We start from the raw sequence: 24173 nt of genomic DNA on the forward strand, positions 1-24173 counted from the left end.
AAGGAGAAGAAGAAAATAATTCTCTTTCATTCTTTTTGGACCGGTCTGTGGGTGGTGTAGGGCCTGATTCTCAAGAGGATGTGGAATTGACCAAGGATAGTGACATAGCAGAGGAAAATAAGCAACGGAAACTGCCTGGCTTGACAAGGAACGATGGGGATGAGAGTTTGATTTCTGGTACTCGATATGTTGCAAGGTTAAGGGTACAGCGTGCTAAGATGAATCCTGACACTGATTGGGCCAAGATCGATTCACAATCTAGAAATGATGGCTTGTCTGATGAAGAAAATGGCACATTGTTGGCTCGTGGTTACAAGAATGACAAAGCTTTTGATGATATTCTTCGAACTAATGAAGATCTTGTGGTGAAGAGCCCAACAAAATTGCTGCCTGGTCTTCTTGAGTACTCAAAACTTGTGGATGCAAATGCTGAGGATCCCTCCAATGGTCCAATCAATTCAGTTCAGTTCCATCAGAAGGCTCAGTAGTTACTTGTAGCTGGATTGGATCGGAGGCTTAGGTTTTTCGAGATTGATGGTAAACGGAATACCAAAATACAAAGCGTCTTTATCAATGATTGCCCCGTTAGAAAGGCATCATTCTTACCTGATGGTTCTGAGGTCATTATAGCTGGAAGAAGAAATCTTTTATAGCTTTGATTTAGTAAAAGCTCAAGTTGATAAAAGAGGCCCACTTGTTGGAAGGGAGGAGAAGAGCTTGGAAGTGCTTGAGGTTTCCCCTAATTCTAGTACAATTGCTTTTGTAGGCAATGAGGGTTATATCCTTTTTGTGTAGTATGATTGGGACTCTGAAGATGAATGGAACCGTTCGTTCTTTAGTTTTTGCTGATGATGGGCAGCAATTATTGAGCCATGGAGGTGATGGGCATGTCTACCACTAGGATTTGAGGACAAGGGCATGCATCCACAAGGCTGTTGATGAGGGTTGCATTAATGGAACAGCTAGTTGCACTTCACCAACAAGAAATTTGTTTGCTACTGGTTCAGACAGTGGTATAGTTAATGTTTACAATGGAGACGAGTTTCTTGGTGGGAAGAAAAAACCAATCAAGACAATTGAGAATTTGACCACCAAGGTGGACTTTTTGAAATTTAATAACGAGGCTCAAATATTGGCCATTTGTTCACGCATGAAGAACAGTTTAAAGTTGATACACGTCCCATCATTTACCGTGTTTTCTAACTGGCCTCCAGCCAACAGCACCCTACATCATCCCCGCTGTTTGGATGTCAGTCCTGGTGGAGGTTTCATGGCCATGGGAAATGCTGCCGGAAAAGTTCTGCTATACAAGTTGCACCACTATGATCGTGCATAGAGATGTCAAATACTGGAATTCCTTATTCCCCCTAATGTGATTTTCCTCGCCACATTTTATGAAGCTTCACTTTCAATGACAAGAACATTCAGCAATATATCACTGTTGGCTTCCAGTTATTCTCTTTGATTGCTTCCGTGGGAATTTGCAGGTGGAGAGTGCCTTGAAATTTTTAAAGAGCAGTACCTGTTAGCCTGGCATGGTAATAGACTAACCATCCAAAGTTTTTCTTTTCTTTTGGTATATACCATTCAACTTATTGTAATTTTCGAAATCATTTGATAATTGCTACGTCATAGGTTTTTCATCATCAATTGTTGTTGAAATTCCTAAGGCAGATCTTTTACTTGATGATAAGCTGTTATAATGGTGAAACCTCAAATTTTTGGATAAATTTATCATGTAGCATTTGATTACACAACTCAACCTCCATGCTTGATTTTTTGCAAATGCATTGGATGCAATGGTTTTTATGGTTGTACTCCTGTGAATGAACATCTGGGCTGTGATTTGTGAATTTGCTCCAAATTTGAGAACTATTTAAAGAACATTCATCAAATGCCAATTGAGTTTGTCCACGGTTTTATGGGTAGAGAAGTATGGTATTTATGTAGAATTTCTCTCAGAAGAGCTGTCTTCGCACTGGCAGGCACTCTGAGATCACTCATCTTTAAATTTCTTTGGCAATCACGTATGCTTCTATGCAGGAGAAACAGAGAAACAGAGACGCTTTATGTCAAATGCAACAGGAACAAAAATCTCCAGATGGAAGAACGGCGACCGTTCCAAAGGAGTTGAACGAGTTCTTAAGGTGTATATGACTAATCATCCAATCACCTTGTATCCCCAAGATACGGAAGGTCATCTTGCAAGACAAACATAACATGAACGGATGAATACCCCTAGTTCATGGGCTGCACCGAGGCCAGTTTTATCTTTCGACTTTCGAGAGCCAACTCCTCTGCATCCCATCAGATATAGAACAATGTTGCGAATGCTCGGAAGGAAGATTAAGGATTTTGACCGGCCCATGAAATGCATTATAATAATTATTGTTGTTGTTGAAAAAAAATAAAAAAATAGCAGATGGAATTGGTAAGCGCACAAGTTGGTATTGGCAAAACCGACCTCCTCGACTTGCCTGATTAGACAGACATCAACGTGCAATCATGTTTTCTTTTGGCCTGCTTTATGAAATTAACAAATCATGAACACAGAATGAAATCCAAATTAATATTTAATTAGGCAACGATACCTGGCAGCTACCCTATTTCTGCAGTAACTCCACAAATCGCAGCGATAATGGTCGACATAATTTTACAGGTATCACATGGATTGGTGAATATAAGGGTGACAGGCACCAGAAAGTAAATTTTCCCATACAAACACAAGGAAGATAAAAGAAAACATCATCAGCCAACAAATGAAACATACTCAAACACTGCAACTGTCAAATAAATTCTAGCTTCTGATTTTCGTGGCTAATTTCCTTTATAATTGAGAATGGAAGATTGATTTATCAATTACAAAGCACCTGAAATGATCACAGATGATGTGGCCAGAACTCTATTTCCAGAGGACAATAATTGTGTATTGAACTTTCGATTGCAGCCTGGTATCACAATCAGTGTAAAGAACACCCAGGTTCTTTATGTCAAGTTAAACACTGAATGCTATCTGATCTAATATGCTGAACTTCTAAGATGAAGAAAAAAAAATCTAGAAGTTTCAAAGATGGTGTGTTATTGTCAATTGCGATACAATAACTGCATAAATGCTCTGTCTAACTTTCCTATGAAAAAGGTGCTTCAAGATTACAAGTCCTTAAAATCTCCTGCATCACTGCCACCACGAAACGGGACCTAAACCATCACCATCAATTGATCCCTGCAAAACTAATAACTAATTAGAAAAGGTTCCTGAAAAGCTTTGTTGTTTGCCAAGGAACAGGAAATTGATAAAAAAGATGAGCTGCACTAGCATCAATATTTCCTTAAGAGAGGGAGAGAGGTTGTTGAGTTGTTTTTTAACAAAGCTCTGCCTCAATGCGACCTTTTATGAACTTGCAGTTTCATTATCATTACAGACTCCTGTTCGACTTGTTTGCAAGTGTAAGAGCACAATAAAGAATATTTAATAGCAGACTGGAAAAAAGAAAACAGAAAACAAGGATAGAAAGTTTAGGTTGTCTAAATTCTCCATCTGCCTCGCTCAAGAATCAAACTGAAATACTGCCTTATTGATTTATTCATTAAACAATGCCCAACGAAATCAAATAAAAATCAATTCAGAAAACCTCTCACATGAGCACTCATACAGCAATACATCCACACGAGTACTAATCGGATAGACATGCTTTGTATTCAGTACTTGAATGGACTTTTGAAATAATTTGATAGATACCATACTGTAAATTAAATTACGAGGAAGAGTAAATATAAATCAAGGAAACAGATGAATGGACTGTATTGATTGCAAAACACTCAAATATAGAAACCTACAAAAGGTGACCTGCTTCTTTCATGGTAAGAGTGACGGGAGGAAGAGTAGGTGGCAAAGAAAAACAAGAAACAAATTCTCCTGCTCTTTGGTTCAGCATAAAAGCAGTCTTTAAAGAAACATAGTTTTACATGCAATGCTACAACATTTCTACATTGAAGTTAGGAGGAAAAACTTACTGTAATCACCATCGGTGCAAATGGCTCCCCTTGTTGCTCAATAGGAGTTGGGGGATATGTTACACTGATAACTTTAAACCTTATCTAGCATTTGGAAAGAAAAAAGTAAGAAACAAGTTGAAGTTTAGAGCCTTTTCCTATAAAAGAAGAGACACCACCAACCTCATCAATGCCATCTACAAAAAACTCTTCGCCATTAAATTCCCACACCCATAGGACCTTATACCTGCAATTTTCATTATAGACATTCACAATTCATTATTTGTCAACACAGATGTAAAATGCGAGGCAAGAAAAAAAGAAGAAAAATGCCAAGTAGAGGAGATTCCATTTCCAATTATTAGCCCAATACAGGAAACTAGATGGGGAACCTTACCTATTCTCTGGGTCTGGAACACGATGGGATGGTTTTTGTATAAGACCAGCTGGTATGTTAATATCATCAAAAAATCCAAGTGACACTGTCAAATATGGTTTCAACATGAGTACGCAGGAACCACGTAGATGTAGCTCAACACAATGAAACAGAACAGAGATTAAAGAATGCAAAATGTTGGCTTAATTTTTGCAACAAGTAAAACCAAAAAGACATCGATAAAACAAACAAGATCATGTTGTAAGAAAATGGATCCATTAAATAGCCTCCCATCCTAGCAACCTGTAAAACCCAGCATACACCAGCATATTACCTAGATAATCCCTGGGAATGACTATTCATGTTCCTGAGCCCAGAAAAAATGAGCAACCCAGCCTACAGATCATGCAATGACGGGGAAACTTCCAAAGTGTCCCCACCCCCTTGTTGCCAAAAGAGGTGGAAGATGCAAAAAACATGAAAAGCTGCAGCCAGCAGTTGCAATTAGTTGCGTTTCTGTGAAACAAGCTAACTGAGAGAAAGGACCATTTTAAAAGTTAAGGAACTTGCAGAGGCAAGTTAACCAAAGATAAAGGATACCAATGATATGACTAAACAAGTGCTTATATTAAATTATAATTCGTGAAGCAACAGATGGATTCTCTACAATTCTGTCCCCACATAAAAAAAACAAAGCATCATGCCAGTTAACTGATGCAGTCCTCAACAACTTCTTGCACCAACTATAGCCTCTATTCAATTTATCATGCCATGGAAAAATTGCAATATAAAAAAAGATTGTACTATCAAAAAAAGAGGAGGAGAAGAGAGAAACAAATGATATGCGGAAGTAACTGTTGAACATACAGCGCAAACCATCTGCGGTGGATTCTTTAAGTTTCGCAGATATAATCTCTCCCACAAAAGGACGAAAAACAATCATTCTAAACTCCACCTGTCAAAATAATTAAACACCATCATTTACTCACTGCAGATTAGTTCTTTAGTAAAAGCAGACACTTCTTGCAAAGTACACTGAATGTGTTTTACGTAGATATTCAACAAAAGTGACTGCGTATGCCCCTCCGAACAAGTTCACATGTTTTATAATTCAACAGTCTAACTGAAAGTTGAAACCATTGTCAAGGAAAAGAAACACGCTTCACAACTAAAATTCTAGAAATGTGGAAGATGGCACATAGGCACTACCCTTTTCTAGGAGGCAGCTAAGGAAGGACCCAATTCTAGTGAATCGTGAGCTGTGAACTAATGAATCCACAATAAGTTTCACAGCATCAATGAGGGTTGGCATCTTCCCTAGGTAGTATACTCAAAACGTTAAATAAATAAAATGGAAAAAGTCTCCACAAACTACACAAAGATTTGAAATTCAGGGGGGTTAAATAGTCCATATGCTTAAGACAATATTCACATAAAACACATCTATTAGACTCAAAATGCTAGCACAGAAAAAGAAGAAGGGAAAACACAAGCACAAAAAGGAAAAGCCATGGCTTACCGTATAGGTTGAAGCACCTTCACCGGGAGATATAAAGCCACCATCAATTTTTCTGATGTCATAGATTGAAATACAAAGTCCCAGCTTTGATATAACCTTCATTGCAAACAATAATTTCCATTTTTACTCAATATTTCAAAGTGCTTAACATGAAAATACAAGGACAGAAAGGAAGAAATGTACAAAGGGATATGGTAACTACCTTATCCAAGAAGATATTTTGAAGCTCTTCCTTGATAGCATCTTGGAGAGGAAGATTCAGAAGACGAGGAGGCAATAGCATCTTGTGCTCTATCAAGCTCAGATAGAACATCTTTTTTTCTTTTTTCTTTTCTTTTCTTTTCTTTTCTTTCTGAATTTGCCTACCAAATAACTTTCGTAAACCAGAAAAAGAAAAACAGAGAAGGAAGCCAAAAGCAGCGGATGATTAAATTGAACAGCAAATACTACACGGTCTGCTTCATATTAAATTCACTGATAGTACTTACTTTGTCAATTGAAACACGATCAGTAGGAGCTAAAATCGGAGCCTTGCCGTAGAAAGGAGCGCTGCAGGAGGAGGAGGAGGAGGAGACGGGTTTTTTTTTTAATCGCGTTTTGTATAGGGTTTAGGTACCAAAAAAAAAAAAAAACGAAAAAGAACAAAATCGCGCGTGTTTTTTTGTAAATATAATAAAAGGAAAAAGACCAATTTTTTAACCAATGAGCAATGGACACGTGTACGGCTCTATCGCTCACCGCTCGTGTTCTTACTTATAATCGGCGGGACAGAGGAGCAGGAACATTGAGAAACCAGAGTAGTTTTCTTCATTCTATACTCCAATATTATCAGTCATCCGTGTTCAGTTTGGTGACATGTGGCAGTTATTGAAGTCTCTTCATTATCGACAACCTCGACCAGCTATCCGTGTTCCTCGACAGGTCTCTCACTTTGTCTCCTCCTTGTTGCAATCATGAAAAAGGAGCTGCTGATCTGTTTCTTTTCAGAATCGGTCTTCCTGCGTTCGATTTTTATCTGTTTTCTACTTTTTTATTATATTTTATTGTTCTTCTCTGTGTTTTTTTTTTCCATCCATAAATGGCCTGCGTTCGATTTCTATCTGCTTTCTACTTCTGTAATATATCTTAGTGTGTTTCTCTTCTGTGTTTTTTAACATTTTTTTCTGAAAATTTTTAAAGATCATGATTTAATAATGTTAATTTGGATTTTTATTATCTGTGGTATCAGATTTCGGGCAGTCAAAAGAGAGAGATTCCTGATGTTGTGATCGAATTTTAAGTGAACAAACAGTAATTTTTTTTTGTAAATTATTGGGAATGATTTATATTTATGTTTGCTTCTTTATCATTTGTAGTTCCATGGGTGGATTCCATCGATATCGTTCCGAGCTTGATGCAATGGAGGCTAAGCTTGCTTCATGGTCGTTTGCTTTTGTTTTTGTAACTTTTTCAAATGTATCGCAGTGTCAGCTATCACTCTTGCATTTGAGCTTTACTGGGGGGAGCCCATGCGAGAAGGGGAGGCGGGCTTGGTTTTATTTTTTCACATCTAAACCCAGCATTCAAGTGTTGATTCTTTTGTGGGTGAATCAGCTTCATGGACATTTTCCCTAACCCTATTGCATACTAGATGCCTGGAGAAGTTGAGGAAAGAGGTGAATGACCATTGGTGTTGTGAACCTGGTTTAACGCATCTGGAAATGGTTAGTAGAGAATACCATATCTGGAAATGGTACGTGTTTCTGATTAATGATAAACTTTTCAGTGATCAGTTTATGCACCATCTTTGGATCATGGTGTTGGAGATCCAGAAGATGGATATCTTTGTGAGCCTGCAGTAAGTAATCGTTTACTTTATTAACATGCACAATTTTTTTCCAGTGGAAGCTATTTTTGTTTTTTTGGAAGGTTAAACATGCCTATAAATCCTATTTTCATGCCCGTTGCAGGCATATAAAGTGGCCATAGTTGAAGGAAATTATCTATTGTTGGAAGATGGGGCTTGGAAGGATGTGTCTTCAATGTTCGATGAGAAATTAAGTGTTATGTTCTTGCTAGGCTAGGACGTGTCTTCAATGTTTGATGAGAAATGGTAAGTGTTATGTTCTTGCTAGGTTATTTTCCTTCTCTATTTTGTCGTGGAGCAGATATATATGCTGAGTATTCATGCCAAATTTTTTTCATTAGTGTTATTTTCCCTAGTTTTTATACGTCTGACAGGGCTGGCATGTAGCAATAATGTTGAGAGCTGTATCATGCTTAAGGGCAACTTTGCATTCTTAAGTTCTGCTTCCGAGAGCTTTTCTCACGTGGTTCAAATCAGTGTTTCAAAATATGTTTTATGAATGTCCTCCCTTGGCACGAGACAGAATTTCAGGGTCACTTTGAACCTTGTATCTTTACATTGGATTATCCTCTCATGATGCTGTCCATGCCAGAATATGGAATCAAAAGCACAAGAAAAATGAAGATTAAGTCTGGAAGTTAGATGTATAACGATACACACTGTTGGGATGCAACATGGTCTTTAGATCACAATGTGTTGCAAACCTGCAGTCCATTTCAGTTAACATCATCTTGGGTTCGTGCTACTGTTTGGATTAGTAACTGCTGTTTCCCTTGCTTTGCTAATTTATGAAACCAGACGTGAGGAATTGGCACTTAATTCTTACAGGTCATACACTTAATGAAAACGTCCGATGACTAACCTTTTACCACATCTTTCAACTCCCCTTTCAACACACAAGATTTTCCTATAGGATAGAATTGTATAGACTGTTATGAGCAGATGATAACTTTAACTTGAATGTTTTGAGGTTGGGTGGATTGCTTGCACCATCCTGGAAGTGTGCCCCATCTTCACAGCAAGCCACTTTTATCTCTTCTGTTTTTTTTTTTTTTAGGGTTTATTGATGTGGACATTGATACAGAAAGGCATATAGTTTTAAAGAGACACATTTTACAAGGCATGGCCTCATTTTCTGTTTTTACTGTTTACTGCTTCTACAGTTCTACTAGGGAAAGGACAGAAAGTCTTGTGATTTTAATTCCATGTTGTCTAACAGGAAAGCCTCCAGATGTTTCAAAATGGCAGGTAAGCCTCACTTTGTTGTCATCTTCAAACTTGGTTTTTTTTGGATTGCTGGTTTCTCTACATCAATCTTACTTTCTTGATTGTAAATGTAACGTGGAATTAAATTCATCTGCAGATAGGACAACGAGCAGCGTAATGCAGAGCTGATTATCAAGTCAAAGAAAAATGCAGATTTAGTAATCAGGTCTATCAATTTCTAGAATTGATGTGATGAATTAATGGAGAAAGAGAAATGAGATCACATTTTCCTGTTAGGCGTTAACTTAATGGAAACTGAAAAAATGAATAAATAATGAAGGATATGGCTTCTTCTTTTTTCTCCTTGCTTCTAACATTTTCATTCACATGTTCATTTGTTACTTCAAGATTCAGACTAACCAAGTTATTCAAAATGCAGTTTTTTATAGAAGCAAGTTAATGCCTGGTTCCCTTTATAGTTTGTACAGAGAGAAGTCAATAGACTGTAAAACCTGATTCCTTTGGGCACCTAACACGGGAAATTGTGATCTGATTAATTGATTTGTGGCACATAGTTGGAAACTACTTTAGTTGCTTGTTTAGCATAATAGCATCTCACTGACCAAGTAAATAATTGCTGTACAAAGAGATGCCTTGATTGTTTTACAGATAATGCGTTGCAAAATGTTTCAGGACTGAGTGCAACTACAAGGATACCGAAGAAGAACAAGCGAAGGGTACCGCAAGATTTTACAAATTAATATTACAGACATGTTTGTTTCTTGACAATTATAAAATTATATTTTAAATTTTTTTATATTTATTTGATATTAAAAAAGTTAGCTAATGAAAAAAAATTTCTAATTAAAAAAAAAATAAGTTGGTTTTTTAAAAAATATTTTTCTAAAAAATTTAGGATGAAAATATTTTTTAAAAGTTATAAAAAAGGTGGTTGTACACCACATAACATGGATAGGTAGGCAGCCCGTAAGTCTTGTACTTCCCAATACCAATATCCAGCCATGGTTTCATGACTCCATCATAGCGTAATACCACTGCCTGCTCAATCTCGTCCTGTCCAACATCCCCCTGATAGCCGAGACCAAGTGTATGCCATCTCCTGTCCAGATTAACTGTCCGGTTGTAGAAAGTTGCCCAACCTTAAGGCAAACTCCCCGCCTTCGACAATTGCCTTTTGTAGCCCTGCAACAGATAATGTAGCAAAACAAGCCTTCTAAGATGCATGGCAGTTGAAGATAGATTCATCCAATCATCGCCCAAGAGAGTCTCACAAAGCCCGGCCTACATTAGATTTCCATGCTAGATGTTGTATTACATGCTGATGCTTTTTTTTTTTCTTTTTGACGATGAAAATACCGAAACCAGGTGCTTTGGGCCCAATGCAGGCTGCAAACCCCTAAGACCATGAACGGCACCTCACCCGTGTACAGGGCGAATCGACGGTATAATCTCAGCATGGCAAGATGGGAGTCAAACCCCTGACATCAGACCAGGGAACTCCCAGTCTTACCAACTGAGCTACCCCTGAGAGATTAATACATGCTGATGCTCGTAAATGATCTATATATGTGATATTAAGAGCACGTTGATCAAAACATGGAAAAATCGAGAGAGGAGTAAACATCTTTTGAAGATGAACAATGCTAAATCAGCAAGCATGTTTTTCAGAACAGCAGAGATAACATAAATCCAGAAAGCATGTCAGCATGCAAGCATAAGCAAATGTGTAACAAGAGATAGTCACGTACCAGTTGCAAGTATTTATTATAGAGAGCTGTTAAATTATGCCTCTTCCACTCTTGCATATCAAACAAATTCATTCCAAATGCCCATGTGCATGCCTTGACATTAAACCTCTTAATCACAAATGGATCTGAGAAATTGATGAACATATCCATCCGGCAAAATGAAGGTTTGTTGCACACCTCAGCTCAAAGTAAACCATGCACAATATTCAATTTGAAAAGCTTTTTCCGCAGGTATCTAAGCCGACCACATGCACGGAGAATGACATCTGTACCAGATTCCTGTCATAGTTAATGATTTCTGATGGTACAAGGCCAAGAATAAGACTGGCATATTCCAAAAAAGTAGTAGAAAGGCTACAACTAGAGAGTTACATAAAGCAAGAAAAAAGCAAGAAATAGAACATTAAGATGATTTTCACAGCTAGCTTCTTGAACCATATAGAAATTTCATCCAATTTCAAGCCTGCTCCACGATAAAAAAAAGAATAGAAAGCATGTTGTTACAAAGTCAGCTTATGTGTTCCATGGCAATGCGATGCTATTGCATCTTTTAGGAGTTTTTTTTCACAAACCTCCAAGGCCTGTCACCTAGGTTCGCCTTGCCTAACTTTCTTTTCCCTTTCGATAAAATTTTCTCGATGGCGCAATGCTCACACAATTTGCTAGGACATACAAAAAATATTGTTTCGACTTGGACAGCATGTATACTATTCTGGCAAATATGATACAAGCATGTTTGCAGGCACAATTTTTTTTCTCTCTTGGAGAGAGAAAAGGTGTCAGTCTTAACATAGGAACCACTAATGGGAGCCAGTTCACTTGCTGGAGATGATTTAATTGCCGCTTATATTTACTCCAAATAACTTTTTCTCTGTAACTACGCAAGTTATAACAGCCTCATCAGAAGCCTGAAGTGAAATCTGTATACACAAGCTAAAAAACAATTAAAAAAGGCAGATGCAGTTTACCATGGCAGAGGACACAGTAGAATTGACAACCACTGCACAGGACAGAACATTGCCAGTGAAAACAGTATAGTGATGGAGATCTGGATCCTGCACTCTGTGTTGGTTAGAGACCTGTCTTTCCTCAGCTGGCAAGGCAAAATCTTCAGCAGTCAACCGCATGGAAGGCAGTGTAGGCCTTTCGGTGTAGTCCTTCCTGCAAGCTGAACAAGATATGTTGCTTGATTCTTCTGAGCTCGAACCTCTTCTTCAGCATTGTAAGTCATGGCGCGGAGCTTTGAAGCCATGGCAGAGCAGTCTGGGAAAACACGACTGACTCTTGACAACATAACCTCCAAGGATCTCATTTTCTGATGTGCACTGTAAATGTATATATTAATGTTCGGATTTTAAAACAATTCAATTCTTCTCCAATATGTACAAGCAATTATCAGATTTTATTTGCTGAACCACATTCTAGAATTCCTTGTCAACTTTAAATTAATGCCCTGCATATTGAAAAAATCAGCATCAAAATACAAAGTATAACGATGATGTGATACCTCCTTGATAAATCTGAGTCCTTGTTGGATGAACTAACAGCTCCTTCTGATTATTTTATTCGGTGTCTCAACTCTTTTACTAAGCGATAGTTGCTGCCTGGTGGCCACATGCTTAAGTATGTCTTCCCTCTAAGCACATAATCTTTCATCTTCTTTACCTTCCTATCCGTAGATCTCTGAATTGGATACCCCTGCAGTCAAAACCAGAACATATGATAGACAATTAGAACAGCCGACCATGCTTGTATCTAACTTAGGAGCCATTTGTTTATGCGGTGCGGCCGACTTTAAAATATATATATACATATATATATATATATATATTAACGAAAATTCCTTTTAAAAACAATGGTACTATAATATCAAATCCTGCTTTATTTTACAACAAATCTGCATCACAAGCATAAAGAATTTTCTTAGCAACCAAACTTAAAAGCGAGACTTCTTACCAAATTTGACAAATCAGAAATCAATTCTTCCCGCCCTGCCACAACAAGTCTACAAAAAAAGAAGAAAAAAAAATCAATCAAATCACCAATTATAGCAACATCAAAACCATGATTCTACTAATGTAGAAATCTTCAGTGAAAATAACAAGAGATTCAATGATCAGTAAATTTTTATCCTCAGTAAAATTCCATTTCCTTATCAACGTGTTTTGAATGTTTAACAAACAGAAACAGAAAACTGAAAAAGAAATTTACCTAGAGAAACGATAAGGATGGGAGCCAGCACAGTTAAATAGAGCACAGAGAGTGTCAAAATCCAGTGCCACCGTCGGAATTTTTTCATTTTATATTCAATAAAAAAAAACAAATCCTCGCTATTTTTAGGTTTTATTAAATTGAAATCAATCGTTCTCCAAAAAGCACATTTCACAGACTCATCAAATCGGCACAAATTCGATTCTTCAATAGCAAGCAATGAAAAAAAAAGCTAGGGTTTCAGGCTTTCCTTTTACGGTGCTTTGTGTTTTTCACGGCGACAGAGAGGAGGGGGGAGAAGGGAGGGAGTTTTAAAGAGCTTGAAGTTTCAAGATTGCTTCCCTGTGAGGGCGTGGGTTCGTTCTATTTGTTTCTTTTTTTTTAATTATTCGGACAATTTTCGAGACGCGGAAATGACGATGAGGGACGGGTATGGTAGCCTAAGATGGGGTAAACGAAGCTGATGATGAGGACTAGGATGGTTGGTCGTTGATTTCTGTGTTCGGGTCCAGATCTGATTCTTTGGGCCCTTTTGCCAGTTTTAAGGCGTGGAAGCTTTTAAAAAAAAATTAAATGTGATTGATTTCAGGTAGTGAATCTCGTTTATATCATCGCTAATGGACAAAGTAATGATTGCTCCATCACAGTTAAAATCGAATTTGGAATCTTCTGGCCACGTGGCTGGAGATGGACTGCCTGATCTTTTTTGGGGGGCTTTGTTATCTGTTAGTGGTGCTCTAGTCCGGGAAGTCGCACTGATGCAGCAGACAAGTCTTCTTGTGTCCCTTGAGTTTTTTTTTTTTATATATATATAAATAAATATTTTTTTAATTAATTTTATTTTTTCTTGTTCTGTATAGTTTTATTTTTCATAATTTTTTTATTTTTAAAAAATAGTTTTTCTGTTTTGTTTTTTCTATTTAATATTATAAGGGTTTTATAATTTTTCTGTGTAAATGGTTATGATAGTATTTTTTGGCAAGTGAGACTAACATTAATTAAAATTAAATATTTTAAGTATTTTTTTTTTATAATTATGGTGTTATTGATTTTTAAAAATTTTAACTTGTAATAAATCTCATGATTTTTTTTTTATCTTTGTTTGCATTGGTTGATATCATAATTTAACCATTCCTAGTGGTTTTTATTGGAGGTCATAAAAGATATATATCATAATTCAACAATTATTATGCCTTGTTAAATAATTATGATTAGAAGAAGTTGCAAAACAAGATGGGCTTATATAAAGAAGGAATAAAAATGTTTTCTCTCAAGAAAAGATACTCAAAAACTAATATGTTATTTTTATTTACATTAATTGTTATTAAAAATCCTAATAGTGGGGTCCCTAATAAGATGCTCTACTTAAAAATATTGTGTTAAGAATTCATTATGAAAAGACATGTGCAAGGTTTTCCAATAACCTACCAATGATGGAGCTAATCTTTTTTAAATGAAGGAGCAGATTACTAATAAATACTTGATATTATATATTATATAGACATGTGTTATATATAAAAAAATCAATTTAAAATATATGTATTAACTCATGTCAAAAAAAATTAATTTAAAAATATTTTTAAAATAAACAATGATTATATCCATTTTCAACCTTTACAAGTACTACCACAATGATCTAAAACACTCACACATTAATAGTATAAGCCAAAATAGCATTAATCATTGAAGCATTGAAAAAGAAAAGAAAAAAAACTTAATCTTCGTACTCAAACAAACTTGGTAGTTAGCACAATATATACTGAAGGGATTTTCACCTAATCTCACCATTCAAACAAAGTGCAGTTGTGCTTGTGATTGTCATGTTCAAAGCCTCTCATCACTTCCATGCATAACAAATAACCCACCAATGATCAAAGCAAATTGTTTGTGAAAGACTTACACTTTCCAGTAGCCAAGTACAGCTTTTTATATTGGGATTCCTGTGAGTTAAGATGTTAGGAAGAAGGGCAAGATGCCGGGTCACGCTTTTGCTAAGAGGATGATTTTTTGAGAAAAAGAAAGAGAGTGGAAGGCGAGTGAGATGAATGAATGGAGAAAAAAGAACTGAGAAGAGTTGGTCAATAATTTTTATTAATTTTTTCAAACTCTATAAACTCGGTCTGAATTTAATCAAGTTTGCTAGCTTTTAAGTTTTTTATCTGATTTTATTTGTTATATAATTTTATGAGTTCATATACAAGTTTGACAACCACAACTCCAATCATAATTTGTGTCTAAATCTTCGGAGATCCCTATTCTTCTCCATAATTATACGTTTATCCGGTAATTTCATTAGTTTTACATCATTCTCTCTTTTATTTAATTATTTTTGTTTTCTTTACTGGGTCATCTTTCTGTGGTCTGGGTCATCCCTACAGGATAGGTTACTAGTTCTCTGTTCCCATTTGTGTTTCCATGCCATTTATAAACCTAGTGCAAGTCCTATGCCGAGTGACTTCAAGGACGATCTTGCGTACGTCAGAAGCCGAGGTCAAGGGAAGGCCAGTACGATAGGGTGCAAGATGATGTCGATACGGACTTGTAAAACCGTAGCATTTTTTCAGTTAATCACACAGACTACAATACACGCTTGATGGGGTTTTACATTTTTTCTTGTATATTTCTGCTGTATAAACATGGAGAATTGCTTCTCCTCTCTTACTCATGGGCGGTGAATTGTGACAGACACTAGAAGCTATTTTAAGTCTACTAGATGCACGTAGGAGAATTGGAGACTGCTGCACATCTGCTTTAGATGGCGAACTTCGATGTGCTTGTATTAGCCCTTTGGGTCTCAAAGATTAGGATGCCCTTTCTTCTGTGACCATTTTTGTACTAATTAATTACAGCTAGAATTAGTCAAGATTTGGCTTAAAGAAACAAACATTTCATCTACTTTTACTTAGCCTTCGACCCAGGATTTTTCTCTTTTTTGAATTTGTTCAGTATTTTATCACATTTCGTAGGAAGACCCTGGTTTTGTAGAACTGATATTCAGTGGTGAATATCTCAAGTCTTGGAATAATCACATGAGAAATTGCTCGGTAGCTTCTACCAAATAGAGTTAGCAAAAACGGGGCTTCTGGTTTCTTCATTCTTTTCTGTTTGCTGGTAAAAGACTTGCTTTACATTATGCGGTTGTCAATTGGATCGCCCACATAACCCATAACAGTTTCATGACTACGTTTCCTGTGATTCCTTACCAATGCATTAAATTCCTTTGTCTAAAGATGTTCCATTGAAGCTAACTAAGCTTAAAGTTAGCTTCTATCTGCCCAAATGCAGTGATATGAACTCTCCGCTATACACTTCAGGGCTTTTTTATTAGGCTGTGCACCTCATTGGGGCTTCTTTTTTTTTTCGGTTGCCCTCGAGACACATATGATACAGAAGCCTTACATTGAGTATTATGACACCCAAAGAAGACAAGAAAAAGCAGAAGCAAACACTAAGAAGGAAGTGAAAAAAAACCGTATATCAAGATTGTTTGGTTCTCCTGCACGCATGGAGAGGCACCGGCGTTAATTAGTGATGGAAAGTTGTACGAGGTTAGGAATTAGGAGTCTTTTCATCCCGACTACAAATTGACAGCCTGAAATTAGCATTTCTTTTGCCCTTTATCACTGTTATAATTGTAATTATATAAATCCAAGTTTCTGAATTTTCTGAATTTAGATATAAGCAGGCAGGTAATGCTGATTAGAGCACAAAGTTGTCTATTGTGTGGGATTAAATCGCAGCATGCAGTGCAATAAGTCCCTTTTTCTATACCTGGGCTTGTAGATTTACTGTCAGAAATCGTTCTGGTCTCCAGATAGGATGAAATTGGATATCTTATTGCTTACAATAATCATATGGCAGACCTTCACATATCAAGAAAGTTGTCTGGCCCATGACCTTCACCTGTGTCGTTGTTGCAGTGATTCTGAACAACAAAAATAACAAAGGATAATGCTTGTGTTTAAGAAGAGATTGATGAATGAAAAGCTTGAATACTTTATTCATAACTGCAGCTCAATTTATAGAGCTGATACATAACAAACTCCTACGATCAAGATCCTACATTCAAGCCATGATCAATTGATAATGAAAATAACAGAGCGGCGAAATAGCAGCAAGAACAAGAGAATAGGAACAAAATTGACCAAATCAAAAATTAAAGAAAGAATACAATTCCAGTTCAGCAGTCCTGAACATTATTTCTAACACTCCTCCTTGTTTAGGAGCTGCAAACTCCCAACTTTGTTCTCAGAAATTCGAATTTGTTGACTGGCAGTGATTTGGTGAAAATATCAGCTGCTTGTTCTTCAGTTTTGCAGTAAATAAGAATGATACTCCCATCTTTCTGCACCTCTCTCAAAAAGAATAATTTGATGTTGAAGTGCTTGGTTTTCCCGTGAAACACAGGATTATTAGAGATGGAAATGGCAGCTTGATTGTCAACTAGAATTTCTGTGCTTTCCTTTTGCTCCAGGTTAAGATCAGATAAAATTTTCCTCAGCCACAAAGCTTGATTGACAGCAACTGTTGCAGCCACAAACTCAGCTTCAGCAGTGGATTGAGCTACGGTTTCTTGCTTTTTTGAATTCCATGAAAACACACCAGAACCTAAAGAGAAATAGTAGCCTGATGTGCTCTTCAAGTCATCAATTGAGCCTCCCCAATCACTGTCAGAGTACCCGACCAGTTTGAACTCTCTACTTCTTGTGTATCTTATGCCAAAATTGCAGGTTCCTTTGACATATCTTATCACTCTTTTAGCATCCTTGAAATGCAATTCACTAGCACAATGCATGAATCTAGACAAGATACTCACAGCATTCAAAATATCAGGCCTAGTTGCAGTGAGATACATCAAGCATCCAACAATTTTTCTGAATTGTGCTTGATCAACCTTCTCGGCTCCATCTTCTTTACATAGCTTCTCCTTTTGATTCATAGGAGTGCTTACTGCTTTGCAATCTTCAAGTTTGAACTTTTTGAGGATTTCTTTGGCATACTTCTTCTGACATATGAACACTTCATGTTCAGCTTGCTTAACTTCCATTCCAAGAAAAAAGGACATCAAACCCAAATCTGTCATCTCAAATACACTCATCATCTCTTGCTTGAACGTCTCCACATTATTGTTGTTATTTCCTGTTACAAGCAAATCATCAACGTAAAGTGAAATGATAAGGATGTTATCACCATTTTGCTTGATGTAAAGAGTCGATTCAGAGAGGCTTTTAGTGAATCCCAAGTGCTGCAAATGTTCATCGATTCGGCTGTACCAAGCTCTTGGAGCTTGCTTCAATCCATATAGTGCCTTCTTAAGAAGACAGACTTTGTCCTCATCTCCTTCATTTGCAAAGCCTTCTGGTTGCTCAGTATAGATCTCCTCCTGCAAAACACCATTTAAAAACGCTGACTTGACGTCCATTTGATACACCTTCCAATTCAGTTGTGCTGCCACGGCTAGTAGCAGCCTGATAGTGTCAAGTCTTGCTACCGGTGCAAACGTGTCTGAGTAGTCCACGCCAAAGATTTGTGCATAACCCTTCACCACTAGCCTGGCTTTGAGCTTATTGATTGAGCCATCAGCGTTAAGTTTTGTTCGATACACCCATTTTACACCGATTACATTTCTATTTTGAGGTCTGTCAACCAACTCCCACGTGTTGTTTCTCGTGATCATGAGAAGCTCCTCCTTCATCGCAGCAAGCCAATTTTGATCTAGCTTGGCTTCTTCAAAGTCTGCTGGTTCACACACAGCAATGTTGCACCTTTGATACACATCAAGGAGTGACCGTGTGCCTCTAACAGGAGTGTCATCTGTCATGTTGATGTCCCAATCTTCCATGCTTTGATCATCTGTGTCTGAAACAAGATAATTGCCTTTTGGAGAGGCTGAATCTTCTTTGATTGCATCGTTCCAGTCCCATTCTTCATCTTCCAGGAATTGGACATCTCTGCTTATAACGATTTTTCCAGTTTGTGGCTGGAAAATCTTATAAGCCTTTGAAACTAAGCTGTAGCCAACAAAAATGCCTGGAAGTGCTTTCTTGTCAAGTTTATCCCTCTTGACCTGTGGAACAAGGGTGAAGCACAAACATCCAAATACCTTAAGAAAATTCAAAGATGGTTTGTAACCATACCATGCCTCAAAGGGTGTTTGATCCTTCAAGGCTCTTGTAGGCAATCGGTTTTGCAAGAACACAGCAGTGTTTGCAGCCTCTGCCCAGAATTTCTTTGGTAAATTCTTCTCATGTAGCAAGCATCTTGTCATTTCCAATATGAATTTGTTTCGCCTTTCACTAACTCCGTTTTGCTGAGGAGTATACGGAGTTGTTAGCTGATGATGAATGCCTGCCTCCTCATAAAAAACGTTAAAGGCAGTGGAAGTGTATTCCTTGCCATTGTCTGATCTGAGGGCTTGAATTTTGCAGCCACTTTCATTTTCTACTTTGGCCTTGAAATTCCAGAACACCTGTGCTACCTCTGACTTGTGCTTCAAGAAGAAAATCCAGCACATTCGGCTATAATCGTCAATGAAGACAGCATAATACAGACTCCCATTTAGAGAGGGTGTCCTTTGTGGTCCTACAATGTCAGTATGAATCAATTGCAGCTTCCTTGTTGCTCTCCATGTGGCTTCTGGAAAGGGTTTCCTGTTTAGCTTGCCAGTGTGACAAGTTCTGCAGCTGGATATGTGATCATCAAGTGCTGGGAAATCCTTAGTCATCATCTTGGATTTCATAAGCATCAGCCCTCTATGATGATAGTGCCCGAGCCTTTTGCGCCAAATATCTGTGATATTTTCTTTAATTAGGAAAGCAGTATGCTCCTCCTCCAATGGATTTAGAGCAAAACTCTTCCCTTTCATGATTATTTTGAAAATATCATGACCATTCACATCTTTGATCAAGCAGCAATTATTTTCAAACACTACTTTATAACCCTTCTCAATAAGCTGACCAACACTGAATAAATTTTGATTTATACCAGGGACATACAATACATCAGAGATGAACTTAGTACCTGAGCAAGTCAAGATTGCCACGGTTCCCTTTCCTTCAACAGCAAGGTATTCTCCATTTCCAATTCGAACCTTTAAAGTTGTTTGTTTCAGCTCCTTGAATATGTTTATGTCATGTGTCATGTGGTTGGTGCAACCACTATCAATGAGCCAGCTTTCACTTGAGTCATTTCTGGAAATGCAAGTGGCCACAAACAATTGATCTTCTTCTTCTTTATCAGCAATTTGAGCTTCTTCACCATGCTGTTGAATTTTGTTTTTGCAGATGACAGCCTCGTGCCCCATTTGATTGCATTTGTTGCATTTAGCTTCTGGTCTTCTCCAACACTTAAAATGTGGATGTGATCTCCTTTTACAATGCTGGCATGGAGGAAAAAGTCCTTTTTTGTTTTCAGTGTTTCTCCTGTTGAAATTCCTGGAATCACCTAATGATGCTTGACTGCTTCCATTCTTCTTGTAATTCTTTCCTTTTTCTCTATGCTTGACGAATAGAGCTCCTTCAATCTCATCTTCCTGTCTCATGATCCTCCTTTGCTCTTGAGCTTGTAATGCATTTAGCATTTCTGTCAAAGTAATTTTTGACATATCCTTGGTATTTTCCAAGGATGTAATTGTAGCCTCAAAGATTTCAGGAATAGTTACAAGAATTTTTTGAACAATTCTTGACTCAGGCAGGGACGAGCCAAGTAAACTGATTCGGCTTGCAATATTAAGCAGTCTGTCAGAGTACTCTTTGATGGATTCAGTCTTCTTCATCTTCTGCAACTCGAAATCACGCATCAAGTTCAACACTTGCATACCTTGAATTCTTTCATCCCCTTCATACTCAGTCTTGAGAAACTCCCATATCTCCTTTGCTGTTTTCAGAGACATGATTCGAGTGAAAATGGTGGATGCTACTGCAGCAAACAAGCACGCCTTTGCCTTTGATTTTTTTGTCTTCTTCTCCTTCTGTGATTTGATCTGCGCCATGGTGGGATTGTTTGGAAGTGCAGGGATTTCATAATCTTCTTCCACTGTCTCCCACAAATCCAGAGCCTCTAAGTATGTCTCCATTCATACTGCCCAAAACTGGTAATTGTCACCATTGAACACTGGTGGAGCAATTGATGAGAAGCTTACTTCTGTCTCCATGGGTTACAACACAGATCCCTTTAAATCAAGAAGCTCTGATACCAATTGTCGTTGTTGCAGTGATTCTGAACAACAAAAATAACAAAGGATAATGCTTGTGTTTAAGAAGAGATTGATGAATGAAAAGCTTGAATACTTTATTCATAACTGCAGCTCAATTTATAGAGCTGATACATAACAAACTCCTACGATCAAGATCCTACATTCAAGCCATGATCAATTGATAATGAAAATAACAGAGCGGCGAAATAGCAGCAAGAACAAAAGAATAGGAACAAAATTGACCAAATCAAAAATTAAAGAAAAAATACAATTCCAGTTCAACAGTCCTGAACATTATTTCTAACAACCTGTCAGTGGCTCTGGTGCTCCCAGTTCATGTCCCGCGCCTCTTTCACAGCACAGGCTTTCTATGTAGATTGATGGCGCATGCTGGCAGTGGTATGAACCGTACTTTCACATATTAACACTCGTTTTTATTGTAAGGTTACTGACAAGGGGGAGCGTGCAGGATACTTTATTTTTAGATTGCTTCTTTATTATTTTTAGCTGTTTGACATAGCTGCTTCCGATGAATTATAACTAGAACAACTTCATCTTCAAAGCATTGATTGGATTCCATCATGCTACAGCAACAACTGGGCTCGTTCTATGCTCTGGGACTATTTGTCTGTGTCCCTTCGTATGTTCTTGGGTGGCCGCAATATCTGGAATGAATTACCTTCGTACATTGGCAGATAGCCATGGCTATGTCTTTAACCTGGCACAGATAGATGTCGGGAGAAATCAACTAAACGAACGGATTTCCTTCCATTGGATCACGGGACCTCTTCTATTTAGCAAGAAAATGGGTTTCGTGATTTCGGCCGAACAACCTCCAGTCCAGGACAAGAAAATGGGTTCAATCTATGATGTGTCCGACAACATTTGACACTAGCAAGACCAGCGTGGCAGACTACTGGGGCCGATCTCAAAGGATTTCATGAATTACCTTCTTGTACTTGACACAACCACCCACTCTTTGAGAAGGCTGCACCCCGCTACTAATTATTACCGCTGCTGCTGCTCCATGCTATCTCATTTCTGTCCAGCAAATTTTATGCACCTACAGTCACTGTAACAAAGTTTTTCACATTATTGCTTGGTGGGTTCAAGATTTTGGCTTGGACAAGGATGGTGCGGTTGCAATTGTCACGTGATATGTATTTTTTGTACTGTTTTTTAAAATTATTTTTTATTTAAAAATATATTAAAATAATTTTTTTAAGATCCTTTTTTTATTTTTGATACAAACATTAAATTTATTTAAAAAATATTAAAAAATACATTGATTTAATACTTTTAAGATACCAAGCTGTGAAGAGATATGCAGAGTTTTTTGGATGTACTGTTACTTCACATGATTATGGGTTTGGTAGTTGTGTGATCATGTAATGAAACACAGATGATTTCATCACACGAATCCCATAAATAAAATAAATTGCAAAGAGTATTTTCTTACTTTTGCAAGAAATAAATTTAAGAGGGAACATTTTTTTCACGTGCAATTTGTTAGCTAGCGAGAACAGATTAGTTCTCTATTAGTTTTCTCGCTTAAAATAATATCTATCTTAATCGCTCAAAAATGCATGCCACGGATTCGAATCCCTGGCTACTTATCTGGATACTGGGTTTAGACTTGCTCCATAGCCAAGTCCACCATTATGGTATACAAGCAGCCATGTCAGCAACTAACTAGTTTATATATACTTGCTATATGACAAGTTAGATTTTAAAAAAAATACAATAAGATATTTAGATTATAGAAAAATATTTGATATTTTTATTAAATCCACCTTAATGAATTAATTTTAAAATTTCTTAATTTAAATTCTTGTTTAGCTTTGGTGTAAGACTATACACAAGACACAACACAGTAAATTTAACCACGCTAAAAACATTAAAATCAATTAAAAAATTTAAAATTTAAAATTAAATTATATAAATATTTAACTTAGTTAATCGACTTGATATATTTAAAGATAACTTGATTATTAATTAAAAAAATTAAAAAATAAAATTAAAAAAATTGAAATCAATAGAAAAAAATATCTTAATTTAATTCTTCTAATTAGTTGATTTTTCTATTTAGCTCTGGTTTAAAATTAAAGTATGTAAAAGGGATTTTGATATGATTTAAGTAATTTGTTCAGTTTAAAATAGTTCAAATAATTTTTTTTTAAATCTAAAGTTGAAGTTGAAAAAATAAAATAGAAATAGAAAAAAACTGAAATTTTTTTCAAGAAAGAGTAGCTTCACAGTTTTTTTTTTAAAGAAAAAGAAAAAGGAACAGCGAAGCTACTTAATCATCCTCACTTCTTCGAGTACAGAAGTAAATTGGCATGATGCTACGAGCTAAACCCTTGAGAAATATGCGTGAGGTCTTACCAAAGTCACTGCAATATTTATTAAAAAAGAAAAAGAAACTGCAAACACACATGCTAGCTACCTAAACAATATAATTTAAAATTGATGAAACCGGGTCTTCGTGCTGCCACCTACTAGAAGGAAAAATAAAGGAATTAATTAAATAACGAGAGGAGTCGGCAGGCCGCAAAATCCTACTTTGACTGGCACAAATATTTGAAATGTCCAGCGAGGAATCGCGGAAGGGGCTGCTACGCTGAAGCCGACTGATGCACAAATCATATGGTCCGAAACTGGTATCTACCATCTAGCTGCGCTCCGGAATTCTCGCTGAAGTCAATTAATTATTTGATGCACCCGCATGCCTCTTTGACTTTCCAATCTCAAAATAACAACAATAATAATCTAATCTAATTTTCTTAGTTCAAAATCTTAAAACCTGAAACACTAAATTAAATATTATTTAAATAAAAAATAGATTTTATTAATACACAAACTGTAAAGATTTTTTTCAGAGAAAAAAAACTATTCGCTTCCCTTCCTGTTTGTCCATTTTCTTCACCAGGTAGTGTTTTTATTATATATTTGATTTTATGTTTTAAAAATATTTTAAATTTTTTATTTATTTTAAATTAATATACTTTTAGTAATTTTAAATTATTTTGATATATTAATATAAAAAATAATTTAAAAAA

The 24173-nt window shown here is 36.7% G+C and overlaps 2 protein-coding genes, 1 long non-coding RNA gene and 1 pseudogene across 11 annotated transcripts; 2 read left to right on the forward strand and 2 right to left on the reverse strand.

The window, feature by feature from the left end:
- LOC105128915 (U3 small nucleolar RNA-associated protein 18 homolog) overlaps positions 1-1752 on the forward strand; it is a 4266-nt pseudogene extending 2514 nt beyond the window's left edge.
- Positions 1753-2788: 1036 nt separating this feature from the next.
- Positions 2789-6500, reverse strand: LOC105128663 (DNA-directed RNA polymerase III subunit RPC8-like). Of its 2 annotated transcripts, none has more exons than XM_011030427.1 (8): positions 6377-6497; positions 6091-6250; positions 5889-5984; positions 5237-5324; positions 4391-4475; positions 4177-4240; positions 4015-4098; positions 2789-3223 (listed from the first exon to the last, which is right to left on the reverse strand). In XM_011030427.1, exons 2-8 carry the CDS (start codon positions 6199-6201, stop codon positions 3176-3178), a joined length of 576 nt encoding a protein of 191 aa, XP_011028729.1. In that variant the 5' UTR covers positions 6202-6250; positions 6377-6497; the 3' UTR covers positions 2789-3175. The 2 variants fall into 2 exon arrangements, with proteins under 2 accessions (XP_011028729.1, XP_011028730.1); XM_011030428.1 differs by having other exon boundaries at positions 3036-3231; positions 6377-6500.
- A 60-nt stretch (positions 6501-6560) lies between these two features.
- Positions 6561-9631, forward strand: LOC105128662 (uncharacterized). 7 transcript variants are annotated; one of them, XM_011030426.1, is made up of 6 exons: positions 6561-6890; positions 7244-7714; positions 7838-7925; positions 8792-8854; positions 8954-8982; positions 9098-9631. In XM_011030426.1, exons 2-6 carry the CDS (start codon positions 7589-7591, stop codon positions 9116-9118), a joined length of 327 nt encoding a protein of 108 aa, XP_011028728.1. In that variant the 5' UTR covers positions 6561-6890; positions 7244-7588; the 3' UTR covers positions 9119-9631. The 7 variants fall into 7 exon arrangements, 1 of the variants encoding a protein (XP_011028728.1); XR_842913.1 differs by lacking the exons at positions 8792-8854; positions 8954-8982 and adding an exon at positions 8091-8562 and having other exon boundaries at positions 6600-6890; positions 7244-7725; positions 7838-7980; XR_842914.1 differs by lacking the exons at positions 8792-8854; positions 8954-8982 and adding an exon at positions 8109-8562 and having other exon boundaries at positions 6600-6890; positions 7244-7725; positions 7838-7980.
- A 409-nt stretch (positions 9632-10040) lies between these two features.
- On the reverse strand, positions 10041-13357 carry LOC105128664 (uncharacterized). Of its 2 annotated transcripts, XR_842919.1 has the most exons (6): positions 12921-13357; positions 12666-12700; positions 12217-12407; positions 11678-12024; positions 10710-11007; positions 10041-10143 (listed from the first exon to the last, which is right to left on the reverse strand). It is a non-coding gene; the product is annotated as an uncharacterized LOC105128664 (long non-coding RNA). The 2 variants fall into 2 exon arrangements; XR_842918.1 differs by lacking the exon at positions 10041-10143 and having other exon boundaries at positions 10559-11007; positions 12921-13354.
- Between the last annotated feature and the right edge of the window lie 10816 nt (positions 13358-24173).

Source organism: Populus euphratica, unplaced genomic scaffold (genome assembly GCF_000495115.2).
Source record: "Populus euphratica unplaced genomic scaffold, PopEup_1.0 scaffold11.1, whole genome shotgun sequence".
NCBI classification, from domain to species: Eukaryota; Viridiplantae; Streptophyta; class Magnoliopsida; order Malpighiales; family Salicaceae; genus Populus; species Populus euphratica.

Excerpts from the sequence above, each read along its gene's own strand:
- LOC105128663 (XM_011030427.1), bottom strand. The coding sequence starts at position 6,201 with ATGTTCTATCTGAGCTTGATAGAGCACAAGATGCTATTGCCTCCTCGT. Across the intron at positions 4,476-5,236 it reads CACCGCAGATGGTTTGCGCT|TGTCACTTGGATTTTTTGAT; the intron begins GTATGTTCAACA and ends CATATTTGACAG. Across the intron at positions 4,241-4,390 it reads GTTCCAGACCCAGAGAATAG|GTATAAGGTCCTATGGGTGT; the intron begins GTAAGGTTCCCC and ends TGAAAATTGCAG.
- LOC105128662 (XM_011030426.1), top strand. The coding sequence starts at position 7,589 with ATGGTTAGTAGAGAATACCATATCTGGAAATGGTACGTGTTTCTGATT. Across the intron at positions 7,926-8,791 it reads TTCAATGTTCGATGAGAAAT|GGTTTATTGATGTGGACATT; the intron begins TAAGTGTTATGT and ends TTTTTTTTTTAG. Across the intron at positions 8,855-8,953 it reads AAAGAGACACATTTTACAAG|GAAAGCCTCCAGATGTTTCA; the intron begins GCATGGCCTCAT and ends GTTGTCTAACAG.